Source organism: Benincasa hispida, chromosome 2, assembly GCF_009727055.1.
Source record: "Benincasa hispida cultivar B227 chromosome 2, ASM972705v1, whole genome shotgun sequence".
In the NCBI taxonomy this organism is placed as follows: domain Eukaryota; kingdom Viridiplantae; phylum Streptophyta; class Magnoliopsida; order Cucurbitales; family Cucurbitaceae; genus Benincasa; species Benincasa hispida.
This window is the reverse complement of record NC_052350.1, coordinates 31,937,086-31,955,784: the sequence shown is the minus strand read 5'-3', so window position 1 is coordinate 31,955,784 and position 18,699 is coordinate 31,937,086. Positions and strand designations below refer to the sequence as shown.

The 18,699-nt window shown below is 36.8% G+C and overlaps 1 protein-coding gene across 5 annotated transcripts; it reads right to left on the bottom strand.

Annotated features, from left to right (window-relative positions):
- Positions 1-466: 466 nt before the first annotated feature.
- Positions 467-10,438, bottom strand: LOC120071234 (U11/U12 small nuclear ribonucleoprotein 48 kDa protein). 5 transcript variants are annotated; one of them, XM_039023376.1, is made up of 7 exons: positions 9,034-10,438; positions 8,168-8,282; positions 7,688-7,795; positions 6,646-7,430; positions 5,894-6,552; positions 5,620-5,780; positions 467-2,598 (listed from the first exon to the last, which is right to left on the bottom strand). In XM_039023376.1, the coding sequence occupies exons 1-4, from the start codon at positions 10,398-10,400 to the stop codon at positions 6,729-6,731; spliced, it is 2,292 nt and encodes a 763-aa protein (XP_038879304.1). In that variant the 5' UTR covers positions 10,401-10,438; the 3' UTR covers positions 467-2,598; positions 5,620-5,780; positions 5,894-6,552; positions 6,646-6,728. The 5 variants fall into 5 exon arrangements, with proteins under 5 accessions (XP_038879304.1, XP_038879305.1, XP_038879303.1 ...); XM_039023377.1 differs by having other exon boundaries at positions 5,620-5,765; XM_039023375.1 differs by having other exon boundaries at positions 5,620-6,552.
- Between the last annotated feature and the right edge of the window lie 8,261 nt (positions 10,439-18,699).

Genomic DNA, 18,699 nt, shown 5'->3' with positions numbered 1-18,699 from the left:
CTCCTCCTGCAATGAGTCATCTAACTCACATTTAGGTGTAGCTGTTTACCCACAATATTCACTTACAGAGTTAGGCTCCCACTCCACCCTTTTATTCATCAGTTTTTAACTTATGTAAACATAGTACCTTTTCAACTATTTCCCAACTCTTATTGTGTGCTCTTAGGTTGTTACATTCTTTCACTTCAATTAGGAAACTCAAATCGTATTTCAATGGAAGAATTTATCCCTTCATGCTCTCAAAAAATCCCCATCTGATTCCTATTATGTTAGTATTCACAAAAGAAATTCTATCGTTTCACGCCCCACTACTATAAAGAGGTGGAAAGAGCAATGGTTTTTCGTTAGTGGTTATTGCCTTGCACAAGACTATAAAGGTCCCTCTTTCTTGGTTCCGACCGAGTTCCGGACTTTAGTAAGTTTCTCACGTGTTCGCTCGAATGGGACTAGCTTTTACATCTTATTCTTTTTTTTTCTTTTTTTTTTTTTTGCTTTGTAAGTCGACTGCAAGCCCACCTTGACCAGCACAGTTTCCATCTTTCGAGATTCAGTGACAATCTGCTCCATTACGGAGCGAGCTTGGTTCAACAAGAATTGCTTTGTACATTTGAACTCAACTTCGCAATCCATACTGGTTTTGACCGTTTTGTATCATTTTTTCCTTCTTTTTCTTTTTTTGAAATTGTGCAGAGAGATGGAATAATATGAATCCAAGAGTGACAAGGTTGCATTCTTTGTCTCAGGCTATGGCCCAATGGTTGTGTTTGAACGAAAAAATCTCAACCCATGATCGAGTATTTCACAAGCCCGGCAAAACCTTTGCATGGTAAGGGACTCTACCAAATCATATATTTGCGTTTTTCAACCTATATATGTATTTTCATCTTTCCTATTTCTTTTCTTCAGGTATCTTATGAGATGTTGATGTGGAATATTATAAGCAAAATCATGTGAGATTGTGCGGGAAGATGGAACTTCTCAAGCAAAATTCAATTCCTCGAGAAGATTTTGATCGAATTTCAACTCTATATGCGAGGTGTCCACTAAGCTTGCTAATTCTCACAAATCTCCGATAACTCTTCAATCTCTCTATGATGCCTCCTAGGTGTCAGTAAGCCAATTGGAGAAGAAGTTACCAATTGCTAAGGCTGAACTACAAGATGCTTGAACTAAGTTATCAGATGCCAAATATTGGGTTGAGGGCTTCTACAGAAGCATACAACTAAATGGAGGATGACTATCTCTAGTATAGAGTCACATTGGCTGTACGCATTACTAAAATTCCAACATTGATCTCAACTTCGCTCAATCTAAGGTCAATGTTTGGTTAGATGACGAAAATCGAAGTCTTGATAGCATGGGTGTTTTTATGAGCCAACCTCTACCAACTGCCCCTTAGCATGACATCTCAAACTTCACCAACACATTTCCTCAAGGCGTCCCTGACTTTCCTATAACTCAAAAACCTTGGCTAAACTTGATGATAATAAGCATATAAATGAATAATGTTTAAAATTTCTCAAAATTTTTGTTAGTTGTTTGTGTTGTTTATTTTTATAAACTCATTATTAGCATGTAACACTTGCTCGCGGCTCAAGCTGCAGCTTGATCTAATGTAGCTTGCAATATCAATTTGTTTATTGAATTTTGTATCCAATTTTTACTTGCAGCTCGAGCTTGCAGCTTGACCTATTAAAACTTACAACTTTAGCTTTTGTCTATTTAAACTTGTAGCTTGCCTTTGCTTGCAACTCAAGCCTACAACTCAACCTATTTAAACTTGTAGTTTTAGCCTTTACGTTGACAAAATTAGTACCTTTGCCCTCAACTCATGCACAATTAATTTTACTAATGAGAGAAAGTCGTTACTTGTGTAAGTTAGAAGACAAAATGCTCGTTGTAAATTTGAAAAAGATAATTCTTATTGCTTGAATGAAAAGAAACTATGAAATTCCCGTTACAAATTTGAAGCAAAGCCAAAAAATACAAAACATTCATTATAAAAATATAAAAAGAAATCTAATGAAAATAAAATTTCAGATGTTCAATATTTCATAGATGAGGCAAACTTTTCCCACTCAAGTCGACCAAACTATAGGTTATAGGTCGAAGAACCTTTACCACTTAATAAGGATCCTCCCAATTTGATCCTAAGACTCCACTGCTAGAATACTTGGTGATAGGCATGACCCACCTAAAAATTAAGTCACCTACTCTAAAGCTCCACTTACACACATAGGAGTTGTAATACCGAGCAACCCAATTTTTATACTCTGCAAGTCAAAGATGCACAATCTCAAGGTGTTCTTCCAAAAAATCTAGGTTTAGCCAAAGTGCCTCGTCATTCTCAACTAGATCGAATTGTTTGACCCTAGGTGAAGAAATTCTGATCTCTACCAACACTACGACTTCTACCCAAATGCAAGTGAAAAAGGAGTCTCACCAATAGAAGTTTGTGATGTCGTCTAGTAGGCTCACAACACATTTGACAACTCTCCAGCCATAACCCTTTTAGTCCTTCCAACTTAACTTTATGATTTCGCTGGATGATTTTATCGGCAACCTCTACCTATCCATTAGTGTTTAGATGGACTGGAACTGAAAAGCAATGTTTAACGCTGAGTTCAGCACAATTTATGAAATGTTGCATTATCAAACTGATGACCATTGTCGGTAATTAGGGGTTGTCAAAACTTGGGTATAACTGATAATAGCAAGAATACGAAAATAGGAGAATAGAAGTTATAGATGGAGAATATGCCAAATAATTTTTTAAAAAAATCAATTAAATTAAAAACTGAATTGAGAAATAATTATGAAACATTATATTTATTGGTTAAGTTTTATATTTTCAAAATTAGATCAATAAAATATGTATGGAATAATTGCAATGAAAACTTGTTATAGGAAAGTATAAATTTAAAATGGATAATTAAGGGAGAATATTAAATGTTGGTATATGAATACATCAGAAAGAAAATTGAACAAAAAACCTTACAAAACTTCAAATTTGCGAAACCATATAACAAATTTATAAAAAGAAAAAAAAATGGGTAGACAACAATGCGTCAAGTTTTAGCAATTAGACAAGAATTCACAATTAATGCGTCAAATCAATCAACGAAATCAAGCTAAAGGGATTAACTAAGAAATAAAGAAGAATTAATTTAGTGAACTACAAATTTAAAATATTCCTCACAAAATTAGCATTTGGATTCTACCCTACCCCAAGTTAGAACACTTGCCTTCACCAATCATATCGAAATTAGATCTAACCCCTCCACCAATGTTATAAATTACAAGAGAAATTGTGCAAAATGGTGTAGGAATCGACAAGGGTGGCTGAAGGTTCATTCATAATAACCTAAAAGTAGAAAGATGACAAATATAGTTGAGCTAAGAATGTCAAGGTGTGTCGCAGCATCAAACAATGCTACTCGTGAAGATCGACATGGATGGGAAGTCAATCATCTGAGATTAACTTAGATCCTTCATGTTTGATGTGGTGTTAGACCAAGATTTTAAACTGAAGTTGGGTTGAAATTGATATCAAGTCAGGTATGTTTAGGTAAAGGGAATTGATGAGAATTAAATTCAGCATTGATGATATTGTAGTTTGTTAATGCTTGCGACTAGTTTTTTTTTTTTTTTTTTTTAATTAACCTTTGTAACTTTAATTATGATGGAGCATTTTAAAATTAGAAAAATAAAAATAAAGATTCTCACCCATCTCACATCACTTTCACTTTCCCTCTCCTCTTCTCCTCTCTCCTCCCTTCACCTTTCTTTCAAAAATTCATCGCTTTCATCGTTTCTTCAAATACTGGATTAATCCTCCTCGACGACGGTGGATCTGACTGACTCAACACCCCCATAGAATGCACCGTTGACACCTTCACCTTCCCACCAAAATTCATCACATTCACCACTTTCTATAAATTCTAATTCATCAACAACAAGACCTCATTTCCAACGATATTGCTAGTCGAATAGTAATGTTTAATGTTCGTGTTGATCCATTGCACAGTGAAATTCCAATTGAAGGCTAGGGCAAGAATGTCGCTGTTAACTACACTCATTGCAATTCTAATTCTGGAGTTGGTTAGGGCTTTCATTATGAATGGATCGAAGTTGTGGATAGAGATGTCCACGAGACGAGGCAGGGCTAGGGACATCATTCCCCGCTCCCCATTTCATTCCCCGTCCCCATTAAATTCCCCATGGGAATCACAAGATTTCCCATAGGGAGTTCGCAGGGGTCCCTACAGAAAATTTTTCCCCATTACTTTATTTATTTATTTATTTATTTGTAAAAAGCCAATTAATTTAAATCACTAACATGAACAAATTTTAATTAAATAATTTACTTTATCACTAATAGTTTTATATGATAATTTAAACTTAAAGATAAATTACTTCAATTTTGACCTAAAAAATAATTTTTTTTTTAGTAAAAATAAATAAATATAAATCAAATTATTCATATATATAATCTAAATTTAAATATTCAATTTAAACATATTCATTATCTTTTTCAATAAATAACCAACTTTGAAATTTAAATGTAATATTTATAAAATAATAATAATAACATAATGTTAAATAACTATACTAAATAAATATGTAGAAGCTAATCAGGATAAGGAAGGGGAATGGGGCGAGGACGGGGAATGGTCCCCATTTAACTCACGAGAAATTTTTTGCACCATTCCCCGCCTAATCAGGGAATCCCTACCCCTTTCGAGGGCAGGGCCCCACGAGGTCCTGTCCTCGTGAAGAAATTAGACATCTCTAGTTGTGGAGACGAATTTTTACGATGGAAGTTAAGCAAAGGAGAATGGCAATGAGGTTGATGGTGGAAGGTTATCGAGGAGTTGGCTTTAGTTGAATATTGTTTTTTTTTCTCCAAATTTAGTTTATTTGTATCTAATGTTTCTCCGTTTTTCTTTGGGAGGAAGATGGAGATGGAGAAGAAAGAGGAGAGAGGAAGGGAGGTGAGATGATGGATAATCTTTATTTTTATATTTTGAATTTTAAGGTGCCCCATCATGATTAAAGTAATAAAGGTTAATTTTTTAAAAAAAATGAAAAGGAATTACAACCATTAATTGATCAAATTGAAAGTCGAAAAGTTAAGCAAAGTGTGATTATACCAATACCAATATTTTGGTGATTTATGCAATTTTTCCTTTTTTATAATATAAAGGGCATTCAATATAAAAATAAATAAATGTTAAAAAAAATTGTTTTTTAAGAGTCGGTTTAGCAAATCCAATAACTTCCTAGGTCAAAAATAGTAATAGTAATTTCTGAAAATTCCTTTGTTAATTAATTTCGCAAATCTCTTGCTCTTAATTCACGCATTGCCATGTCTCGTCACCTAGAGAAAAGTACAAGTAATATGCTATCACGATGTTATTCTAAAAACCTACTCATACAAAATGATAAAACGATCCCCTTTCATATAAGGGCTTCCAAAAAAAGATTCTCCAACCACTTCTTTCCAACTTTTCCAACAATGTTATATTTCTATCTAATTTTCTCATGGGAAGCCAAAAAGGGAAAAGACAGTGTAGTAAATGGAAATTGAAAGACATACCAAGAAGCCAAAATTCATACCTTCTAGCATCCGCAAGTACATACAGAAGACTCCAATATAGGATGGAGCAACCTGCAACAGATGATCTGAAACTCCATCGGTTGTAGGTCTCTCTGATCAAGTTCATTTGCAGACTGCCTTCACACTTAAATGATATAGTGGGGGGCTGTTGATTAGAACACTAAAAGTAAGGCAAAAGTTAGAACTAATGGAACATCAGGAATAAGATTGAAATCTAGTAGTGAGTGTAGTAGCCTAAAATGTTTGTTAAGATGCTAGATTAATCGTCCATACCATTCCATAATGAATAAGTTTTTGAAGTGAAATCATCATTATGCATATTGAAGCTCTCCCAGGCTTAGACTACTTCTCTTCATCTCACTAGAAATAGACTGGAAACAACTTTACCCTACTCAATGATATTGCCGAGTAATCATTTGGCAATGCCTAACATCTACAAAACATTTTAGTGCATCATTTTTATATTTTCCTCGTAAGATTTTGAATGACCAACTCCAACTACAACTGAAAAGAAGAGGAAAAGGACAAGTGATGCAACACCAAAATATTTCCCGTAGTGGAAACCCTAGCAAACAAGAGTAAAAATAGAAACAATTGATGACATGGTAATTCCACAACCATAACCATAACCAACTGATTTATGAATCATTTTTCTGACGACTTCATTAATCTGCCTTTGTAATCCAGAAATATCAGACAACCCCAGAACAGAAAAAGATGATGTAAAATTGGCATTTTTGATATTTGATGACGCGAATCAAATAATGCAAGTGCAACAATGTGTTAATAGCAGATCTCTCTGGAAAAGAGAAAATACAATGAAAGAATAGAGATTTTGACAAGATTTAACGTATAAGAAAATGGGATAAACTTCAAGGATACTATGGAGGATACACGTGAGGATAAAATTTCTGAAGCTAGATAACCTCATGCTGCAAGGTTGTGAATAAAACATGTTAAAGAAAAAACTGTAGTAGAATTCACAGTTAAAGATGTTTGGGATGTAGCACATAAGCAACACTTACCACGAGCTAGATATTTGCTAGGTTAAAAAGTATGGCACCATATGCGGCACAGCCTCATCATTCAAGGATCATCACATTAAAGTTCATCGAGATCTAGATAATCTGCTGGCAGTGGAGTAATCATCTTCCAATTTGTCATGACATTCAGAAGGGGTATACCTATCATTAAATGAATTAAACACCAAATGTTCTGAACTGTGATTATCAGCCATGTTCCTTTTCCGACTATCACTGGCTCTCAACTTATGACCATCCTTCCTTGCACTTGAACCACCCCCAGATCTAGAGGATGAAGATGATCTAAAACCATGATAATTAGAGCTGCTAGAAGACAGCTTTCTAGTTTCATGATGCCTGGTTTCTGCTAGCACCTCATCATCTCGATCACTTGGATATCTCTTCCATTTGTGTGACTGGCTAGGACTACTGCTTCGATCTGAGAACCTATGATGGTGATCTCGATCATATTTGTCCTTATTGGAACTTTTCCTTTCATCTTCTGGAGAGCCATTGTGCCCATAATGATCTTTTTGTGGCTTCTCCGAAAATGAGTATCCACTATCATAGTTAGACTGCTTCTTGGAATGACTTGAGCTAAGTCTTGCATCTCCATGTGAGTCGTTGCTTCCTTTTGTGTGCCCATCAGCAATAATATTTCTTGTAATGTTATGATCAGTGGGTTGTTCAGATTTTGTCCCTCTCTCTTCAGGTCCCTTCACAAAGCACCCAATTCCTCCAGCTTTCATAATCTCCTCCATGTATTCCTCAATAATATCCCTTGTAACCTTCCATGAAAAGTAAAATTAGCAAGAACTTGAGAGAGGATACTATCTAACAGAAAAACCGGTGGCAAAAGTTGAAGCAGAAGCCAGACAACATATATAATCTCATATTTTTCCATAAAAGATTATAAGAAAATTGCCATGCCATACAGAGTTAGACCCTAGGCCAATAGCTTTAGAGAATAGAGAGATAACAAAAACAATGTTGGAACTATAAGAATCATCCTGCAATGGATAGATCTAACAAGGTGCTTGTCTACCTGTAAAGTTGATCGCTTTGCCTTCTTTCCACGGTATGACATTCTTCGACGTTTATAATCCCTTTCTTCAGCCAAGAGTTCCTCCCTTGTTTTGGTCTTGTTTGTATCCTGCTTTTTATAAAACAAACAGACAGGAAACATCATGGGTAACTGGACATTAAGCAGTTGGCCAGCTACTGCTTCATCATTTATTGCTAAAGGAGGTTTATTCTTTTTTATATAAAATAATATAGAAGGACTAAGGACTAAGGAGGTGCATAAAATGCAAGAAAAGAATGACAAAACTTCCATCTCATAAGCTCATATTAGAGAATCTACAAATTCTTATCTTCTATTGCACATGTTGTCCCAATTCAGAGCAGTCAACAGGAAGAATCCGTGAGATTTAAAATCATCAATAAATGAATACAGAAAATTGATAGGCAGAGAAATCATCAACTGCATAATTAATAACCAGACTAGTAAAGAGTTCAGAAATACCTCATTATGAAACTGCTGCTTTGGGAGTCCATCATGCTCAATTATAGGTCTATAGTTGCAACGTCTTTTACGTTCTTCACAAGCTCTTTGAGAGATATAGTTATACTCAGAAACCCTAAAAGAGATAAGAAAGGATTAGTCTGTTTCCAAAAATCACCCACTTGAAAAGTGAGATCCTCTTTTCTTTTTACAAATATCCTTTCGATGAAATCGAAGACAAGTGGTGCAAGATGGAGACTCTAAAGATTCAGGTAATTTCTTTAACCTTTATTAAGCTGAGGAAGGTCAAAGCACCAATTTTCTTTCTTTGTTCTCATAAACACAAAACATCTGTATAAAGAATGCAATGGAGACTCTACAGATTCAGGTGATTTCTCAAACCTTTATTAATTTGATTGAGGTGAATTAATTTCAATACTTCAATCAAAAGTTGTCTGCATTTTTTTAACAGGAAAAAGTTTTGTTTACTTTAAAAAGAAGATCTTAAAAGAATTAAGATCTTCAGGAGGCTGCCTCGCTTTTCTCCCCTGTAGTTTTCTTTATCTGTATTATGCTCCAAAGACAGAGACTCTAGAATCACTTTGGTCATCTTTTTTCTCTCAATTTCTAAGAAACTCTAGACAAACTTGCATGCACATCACAGGAACCCTTGCCAAAATTTTAACATCCTAGGTAGGAGACCACAATGGACTTTAAACCCATTACCTTTACAGTGGCCTAACAATTATTTTTCTTCTCAAAAAGAGCACAACCATAAATTTGCTGAATACATGAATACCACAATCACAACACTAAGGAAAACATCAACTTGATCAAAACTAGTAACCAAACGAGAAACAGAACTAGAAATTGGAGAAGTAGCATACCGCTGATATTTAGTTTGTAGATGAGAAAAGCGTAAGGTTTTGATCTTTTCTTCAAGTAGAAAACGCTCATGCAATGCTGCAACGGCTGCAGCCACTTGGGACACAAGAATCTCCCTACAATTGACCGTTTCTTCTCCTGTAACATTGCCATTATTTACAACTTTCTGATCCAATTCATTCAACTTCACACTCTGTGTGTCACTACAACTAGTTTCCAGATTATGAGAACCCTCTCCTAAAGTCAGACTCTCCACTGGCTTTTGTTCCGATGGTAAAAGCAACAGCCGCAATGCAGCATCTAGTATACATTGTCTAAGCATGTGAATAGCAAAGAATTTCCCATTTGTTTCCCCATACAACACGGAAAGCTGCGATGCTAGCCACATTAATACTTGAATCAAAATCGGACAGTTAAAACAGCTATTCCCTGATCCACCCTCCATTCCATTTCCATTTTCCAACGCAATTTGAAATCCCAAAGCTTCCTTATAGATTGCCATAAAACACAACCTAAACAGCAAAAATACATGATCCCTCATAGCAACATCAAGAACAGCACCATACCGAGGCGAATTTGCAATGATCCATGTCATCAAATGGCTGTCCATGGCCATCTCTGAGCCCAATATGGACCGAAGCACAACAAATGAGTACATATTGGGGTATTCGTCCCACGCTTCTACCTCACTTCTAAGAACCCACAAGTCAGAGGGAAGTATTCGTAACCCCTTCAACGTACTCTTCATCTCTGGATGGTCATTACCAATAAAATTAGCGCAATGAACAGCCAAAATACGGGGAAGAGTGAAAACTTTGGAGATTTCATCCAGGTTAGACGAGGCAACAACGCTAGGACAATCAAGATAGAAGAAATTGGAAGTGGCATCAGTAAAATCATTGAGAGAAAAGCAAAGGTCGGCATCCGAATCCGGGAGCATTTGAGAGAAGCGTTTCTCATTAACCAATTGACGAGATGAATGAAGAAGCGTTTGAGGGTAATGCAAGGATTGGAGGAGTTGGGTCGGGTCGATACGTGGCAGGGAAGCGGAAGGGCAGATGAGGGAGTGGCGGAAGAGAGAATGAGGGGGCACACGGTGGCGCCGATCAAAATGGCACTGAACGAGATAGGAATCGTTGCCGTAGTGAGATGGGGTTGGGGTGAGGGTGAGGTAGGAGAGAGATTGAAGGGTTTGGTTGGCAACATTGATGAGGTTTTTGAGAGAGGAAAGGGAAGAAAACAAGTCGAGAGGAGGATTTTGAGGTTGGAAATGTGAAGAATCAGGGATATGAAAATTAGGGTTAGGGTTTGAAGGAAGCAAACTGGGGAAAGTTTGGTTAGGAAATGGAGAAGGATTCATGGCTCTCATTCTGAATTTCACTGGTGGAGCGAAAACAGTGGAACATGGCAGTTGCTCTTGCTTTGAAAAAGCTTTTATAATGTCCATACTTCCATAATTTAACCCCAAAAAAAAAAAAAAAAAAAATAGTTTAGCGTGGAAAATTCAAATTCTGTTTTATATTTTTCGATTTTCCACGAATATGTATTTTGTTGACCGTTTGCATTATGATTTTTAAAATAAATTGAATTTTGTGATCCAAATTATGAAAATAAACTTTTTTATCGTATCCAGATTTTGAATTTTAAAGTTGAAAATATAAAATTGTATTGAATAAAGATAAAAATATTTAAAAATATAATATGTTAAGTTATAAATTCAATTCATTTTTAAAAAAAATATATGTATTATAATTATATGATATTACAAAATAATAATTATTTAAATTTTTAGCCTATATCCTATTCATAAATAAATCAATAATAGTTTATTGTCAACTAATATTAGTTGGTAACTACACTACTTTTATAGTTTATAAACATATTATCAAACAACATTTGAACACTTATTTAAATTGGAACTTTTTTTTTTTTTTGCTACTAAACATATATATGAAAGCATGAAATATAACTCTGTTTTCATTGAATCTGTTATTTTCAAATTTGAATACAATTATAATGATTACATCATTGATTAATTTGCCAAGGTTTGCAAGTTCTAGAATTGTGACATTTACAATGACAACGACTACATCTTAATGAACTACTTTTAACTTGACCTACGGATAGGATCCTTTGTTTTTTGGTCTTCCTGCTGAATGTTTAAAAATAAGAGGTAATGCTATAATTTCATCATCTAAAACTCTCCAATTTGAATGGACTCCAATGGGTCGAACCTAACCCATATATGTCAATGACAACATGCTTGAATAATAATAATCAAATACACAAAAATAAGTATCCATGTTAAGCAGTCGAAGAACAACAAGCGCATGAGAGCATGGAATTTCATCAAAATTCCATACTTGACAGCTGCAAGATCCCAAATTAAGCTTTAATAGTAATTGTTTGTCACCATCCATTATTGAGTCTTCAACGTTGTTAATAGGATGAACCTAATAAATAAAAATGGAACAATAAATCAGCACATCACAAACATACCAAATATAAACAGTGATAGAAATCTATCACTGACTATCATTCTCCTATCAATTTTATATATCTAAAAACAACAAAAATGAAAAAGAATAAATAACTCTTACCATAAAACGTCTTGATTTTTCATGTTTGTTGCATAATATATTCTCAGCCCAACGAGTCAAAATTGTTTTCATTGACAAACTAGCTTTCCTTCGATCAAGAAACCATTTTTGCAATAAATCTCTAATTGTGTCAAGTAAACTTGCAACAGGTAAGTTTCTATTCTCTTTCAAAACAGAACTTACGCACTTTAAAGGGTTTGTTGTCATCATTTCATACCTTCTTCGAGAATATGCACGAGAACACTTCTCAAATCGTACATTAATAAGGTAACTTCAAATATTTAGGGAAATTGACTCCATATAACTCATATTAAACTCGAAGTCATCAAGAGTGTAAGATTTAGCACAACTAAAGTAAAACTGGCCAATCAAAAGATCTTTGACGACTTCTTCAAATTTTGCAAACCATGCTGAATGCACACATAGTACTCAACATTGCTAAACACACTTAAGACACCCTTTGGAATGCTCAAATGTCAATAAGAGACAATGACTAAATATTCTCTATCCCCAAAACTAGTTTGTATATTTTGGAAAAACTATTTCCATAACTGATGCTTGATTTTATGAAGTGAAATTATAGATGTTATGCGATGGTGAAATTGCGTAGAGCACTCAAGTTTCCTCAGCGGAATCCAAGTGTAAGCTCCACTGAGTTTCCTAGTAAGTCCAGGGTCGAACTCAGGGACTTGTGAAATCAGGTTGCAGTGGTAAATTTTAGAAAACTTTGCGGTAACCGGTAACTCAATTAATTGTTGGTTTGTTGTTGATTGCGTTAATAAAAGATAAACAAATGCGACGGATTTGAGAAAAGTCAGTTGTGTGATAGATGCACTGAGTATGCGGATGAATAGGTTGAGAAGGTCTTTAGCTAGCGTTACTTAGGAATACGTCAGACTATACGATCATGCTACACCTACGCACAGCAAGTCATTTTCCAATGCAAATGCGATGCTCCTAAATCTAGGACGCATGTGTTGAATGCAAAAGTGTCCATAGAGCTTATTCCTAAGTTTCTACTCTTTCCCTATGCGATGATGCAAAATACATAAAGGCAAGGTGACCGCATACAATTATATCCTATCTCTAGGATGCATGTGATGCGTTAATAGCAAATAGTGCTTATTCCTAAGCTTCTATCTCTTGATTATGCGTTCTAATCTGACTCTCCCGAGCTTAGATTCTGACCTGACCTTCCCAAGCTTAGATCCTATCCTTAGACTATTCTCTTGAGTATCTCTAATGGATGAATGAAGCATACATAATACAAAATAATCGCATAGAATGAAGAATCCCTAGTTATGCTAGCTAAATGCTTCTCAACCCATTCAACAGATTTAGCTACTCATGCGTGAATAACAAAGAGTGAACAAATATAGAGAAGTCAATTTCATTTTTATAAATGAGTTTGAGTACAAAATAATAATGGAAGTTAAAGGTAGAGAGCCCGGTAGTAATTCCTTGCTAATTGAGGCTTTTACACTGTGAATCTCTATTCGGTTCCAAAGATGTTCCTGCTTCCGCAGGTGTCGGCCCTCTCTCTGTCCTTGAAGCTTCCGACGCTCTCCCAAGCTTACCGGAACGATCTATCAGCACAACCTTCCCTTCTCGCGTCCGCCTTAAAATAAAAGAAAAATCTAAGAACAGACTTGTGAACTAATGGAACCCTTTTTCTGAAGGATGCCTTTGATATTTATAGAACTTCCAGGGTGAACGGCAGCTTCTCTCTCATGATTGCACAAATGGGACGGCTTTAATTCCTTGACTGATGCGCCGAATATTTGTCACCGAAAAGCTGAATGTACTTGTTATCATTAGCGGTTATCAACTTAATTTGGATTCGACTGTCATCAGCTTTCTGTCCCATCGTGATTAATTAAGCCTTTCACCCAGATGTGCCCACTATGTTGCGCCGACCAAGTTACGGATATCCTTCTCGAGCAAATGTTTGTGAACACGATCACCGCAAAGCCTTGCGGTAATGCTGCGCTCGACCAGTGATTTCCTGTGATCGCAATTTCCGCCTTGCATCATCGCATATTCTGCATAAAAATACAAAAATCAATTGTTCCTATGCGATGAATGCATACGACCACAATATTATGAATTTGGTGCTTAATGGACACAATTTATCATGTTTTATCAATGCAAGCTAGCATTGTTTAAGAACTTAGCACTATGATAACGTGCATTTCTGCCCGTTATCACACCCCCAAATTTAAACAATGCTTGTCTTTAAGCATAAGCTAAAGATTTCCTTTAGCAAGTCGACCGCAATGTTCTTTTCCTAGATTTCTCAAGGATACTTCATTCAATTCCTATATACCAAAATTCCCTTAAGTGTTTTTTAAATCTCTTCTTAAAATATTTCTAAGACCCAGGAACCGCAAGCTTATCTTTCAAAAGGACTTTACTGACTTCCGGAACATCGCATGATTTATTTCAAAAAGAAGAAAAAAAATTAAAAAAATTTCACCGGGGTGTCAAATGATTTTGTCCTTGCATATTTCTTGCCATTATTATTTTTTTTTTCTGACCTTGCGCTGATCCAAGTGTCTTGCCTTCGTTTTGGCTTGCCCCCACGTGTGTCATGCGGACATCCAACTACGAGTAATGCGCTCTTCCTCAGACTAAACTCATACCTATTTGGCAGTGAAGTTGCGGTCATTTATTTATGCATTGATCTGGTGACTTACTTTCGTTTTGGCTTGCCCCCACGTGTTTCATGCGGACATCCAACTACGGGTAAGTGCCTTTCACAACTTAACTCTTATCAACATAGGTTTCTCATTGCATTGACAATGGAGTTGTTTTTCTCAAAATTTTTCCTTCTTTTTTTTTTTCAAAATAACAAGGTCGAAAATAAATACCTCACCCCCAAATTTAGAATGCGACAATGTCCTCATTGCCAAAAGATTGAGATAAATCATGTGATGTTCTTAGAAAGCTTCGTAAAAAGAGTTTGAAAGAAAGCTAGCAAACCCCTAACTTCTAGTAATATTTCATGAGGTGACTATCTTAAAGTTAAGTTGACTCTAGTATATACGAAAGAAATAGAAGCATGTTTTTCATCATTGAAATCATACTTGGCAAAGAAACAACATGCGGCGACTTACTAGATTTATCCATGTCAAATGATTGCAGTAATCAAAGAGGATGTGGTGATAAAACTTTTAAAACTAAAATGCGATGTCATAGCGCAAAATTTGAAATAAAGTGAAGGAAGTATACAACCCCCAAATTTTCACTGTCGCCCGCATTGTGTATTGATGCATCCTTCTTTGCGGCGATCTGTCTTTGTTGGATTCCGGTGACGGAGTAAGATAAAATGCTTCTTCATGTAACACCTTCGCAATCTTGTGCCTCAATTGTTGTAAAAAAATAGTGAGAGAGTCACATAATTTTAACAAAACATGTTTTTTTTTTAGAAAAGTATAAGAGTAGAAAAGTTGAAAAGATATAGTGTAATGAAAATTCCGAGTAGTAGAGAAAAGTTGAAGATTCCATGGTTCCCAAAACTTGCGCCCCTGATAAATTTCGATCTTCTGATAGCGCAGGGACCACCTACTTCCTACTTCATTCAAGGTTTCTTAGTTCCACGGACTCGACTTGGCAATGCCAGCCTTCTCCATGATATGCTTTTACTCGTTGCCCATTAACTTTAAACGTACGGCTCCCGTCTTCGGTAATCAGCTCCAACGCACCATGTTGGAATATTTCTTTAATGATGAATGGTCAGGACCAGCATGATTTTAACTTGTCAGCAAAGAATCGTAGTCTTGAATTGAAGAGTAAGACCTTTTGCCCGACTTGGAGCTTCTTACCGCATATGTGTTTGTCATGCCAGCGTTTGGTGCGCTCCTTGTAAATCTTCGCGTTCTCATATGAGTTAATCTTCCATTCTTCTAGCTCGACCAGTTGCATTTTTCGTGCTTCTCCTGCTTTCTTCAAATCAAAGATCAGCCTCTTCACCACCCACAGTGCCTTATATTCCAACTCTAGAGGCAAATGATATACTAAATACCAACGCATATGGGGACATACCTATTGGTGTTTTAAATGCAGTCCGATATGCCCATAACGCATTGTCGAGCTTTGTTGCCTAATCTCTTCGTGAAGGCCTTACTACCTTCTCGAGTATCAACTTAATTTCTCGATTGGACACCTCGGCCTGACCATTCGTCTGCGGATGGTATGCGGTGGCAACTTTGTGGAGAATGTTGTATTTGCGTAGCAGCTTCTTAACAGTATGATTAACAAAGTGGGACCCTTCATCACTTATGATGGCACGGGGAGTGCCAAAACAAGTGAAAATATTTTTCTTCAGGAATTAGGAGACTACCGCCGCATCACTTGTGGTGCATACCACAGCCTCTACCCACTTGGACACATAATCGACGACTAATAAGATATAATGCTTACCATTCGAGGGAGGGAATGGTCTCATGAAATCAATGCCCCACACGTCGAACAATTCAAGCTCCAAGATGGTGTTCATTGGGCATTGCATATTTCCATGAAATGTTACCTATGTGTTGGCATCGATCACACTTCATTACGTAGTCAGCTGCATCCTTGAACAATGTAGGCCAAAAGAATCCACTCTATAAAACCTTAGTTGCGGTGCGCTGTCCTCCAAAGTGCCCACCATATGGTGAGTCGTGACATTGCGACAATATGTGTTGTTGAGCAGCATTGGGTACACATAATCGCAAAATCTAGTATGCCCCCTTTTGTACAAATTCGGCTCATCTCAATAATAATATTTGTATTCATGTTTGAGCTTCCTCTATTGGTGGTAGGTATAATCTTCAGAAAATTTCTCGCAAACCAGATAGTTGACTATGTCAGCATACCAAGGTAATTCTTCAATATGGAACAGCTGTAGTTGACTATGTCAGCATACCAAGGTAATTCTTCAATATGGAATAGCTGCTTATCCGGGAACACTGCATTCACCTCTGATTCATTGTGGTCAACTTCAGGGTTTTCCAATCTAGACAAGTAATCCGCAACTTGGTTCTTCGCCCCCTTTCGATCAATTATTTCTACGTCAAATTCTTGAAGGAGGAGAAACCATCTGATCAATCTCGGCTTTGTGTCCTTTTTTGTCATTAAATACTTTATCGTTAAATGATCAGTTTGGATGAGTACTTTCGTCCCCAGCAGGTATGCTTGAAATTTTTCCAATGCAAAAATTACCGCCATAAGCTCTTTCTCTATAGTGGTATGATGGGTCTGAACAGGATTTAATGTTTTACTCGCATATGCGATGGGATGCAAGACTGTTTTTCTCTTTTGTGCCAAAGTTGCTCCCATTGCATACCCACTTGCATCGCACATTATTTCAAAAGGCGGTGTCCAATTGGGTGCAATTAACATGGGTGCGGTAATCAGTGCATTCTTCAAAACTCTAAATGCATTGAGGCAATTGTTGTCAAAATCAAATTTTCTGTCAGCCTCTAACAATGCACTCAGTGGTCGTGCTATTTTGGAAAAGTCTTTGACAAAGCGTCTGTAGAATCCAGCGTGCCCCAAGAAGCTTCGTACAACCTTCACGCTTGTTGGAGGTGGAAGTTTTTCAATTGCTTTGATTTTTTCTTTATCCACCTCCAACCCATCCCGGGAAACCTTGTGCCCCAACACTATGCCCTCCTTTACCATGAAATGGAATTTTTCCCAATTAAGCACCAGATTCGTCTCTTCGCATCTCTTCAGTATCTTCTCCAAGTTGGCTAGACAGACTTCATAAGTATTCCCATAAACAGAGAAGTCGTCCATAAAGATTTCGACATAGTCCTCAAGATAGTCTGAAAATATGGCCATCATGCACCTTTGGAACGTGCTTGGCGCATTGCAGAGGCCGAACGGCATGCGGTGAAAAGCAAAGGTCCCATATGGGCAGGTGAATTTGGTCTTATCTTGGTCTTCTAGAGCTATCATAATCTGGTTGTACCCAGCATAACCATCCAAAAAGTAGTAAAAGTCATTTCCAGCTAGACGGTCTAGCATTTGATCAATGAACGGCAGAGAGAAATGATCTTTCTTTGTGGCCGCATTCAGCTTGCGGTAGTCCATGCAAATGCACCACCCAGTGACAAATCTTTGTAGTATTAGTTCATTGTTTTCGTTCGGGACTACCGTCATGCCACCCTTTTTCGGCACACACTACATGGGGTTGTCCCAAGTGTTATCTGCTATAGGATAGATAATGTCCACATCTAACCATTTAATGACCTTCTTTTTAACCACCTCTTTCATCGCAGGGTTGAGCCAGCACTGATGTTTGATTGTTGCTTTATGGTCTTCTTCAAGACGAATGCGGTGTATACAGTACGCTAAGCTAATTTCTCTAATGTTGGCGAGCGTCCAGCCAATTGCTCGTACATGCTTCCTCGGAATGCTCATTAACGCATTCTCCTAGTCTTCGTTAAGCTCAGAGGAAATAATAACTGGCAGCTTCTCATTCTACCCAAAAAATGCATACTTTAAATGGGTCGGTAGGGTCTTTAATTCTAGTGTTGGTGGTTCTATTAAGGATGGTTGCATTGTTTTTCTTTCTTCTTTTTCTGTTGGCTCTTCTTCTTGGTCTGCAATCATCTCTTCTTCCTTGCTTGTTTTTGCTATGATCGCATTACAGGCAGTAACGGATGTGCTGGCATCATCTTCTTCATTTTCTTCATCAAACTTTTCCTCTTCAATCAAATTCTGGTCGTCATCTGAGTCATATAGGTCTTCTTCATCAGGAAACTTCATGGCACGAATTATGTTGAACTTTAGCTTCTGTCCGTTGATGCTCAAAGTGATCATTTCTTTATGCACATCAATCTGGATACGACCTGTTGATAAAAATGGTTGCCCCAGTACGATGGGCACATCCTTGTCGGCCTCATAATCCAAAATGACGAAGTCTGTTGGTAGGATAAATTTGTCAATGGTGATCAACACATCCTTCACCTTTCCCTCTGGATGCACCAAAGATCGATCGGTCAGTTGGAGAGTCACGGTTGTGGGCACAAGTTGCCCCACATTTAGCTACTTAAAGATCGACAAAGGCATCAAATTGAT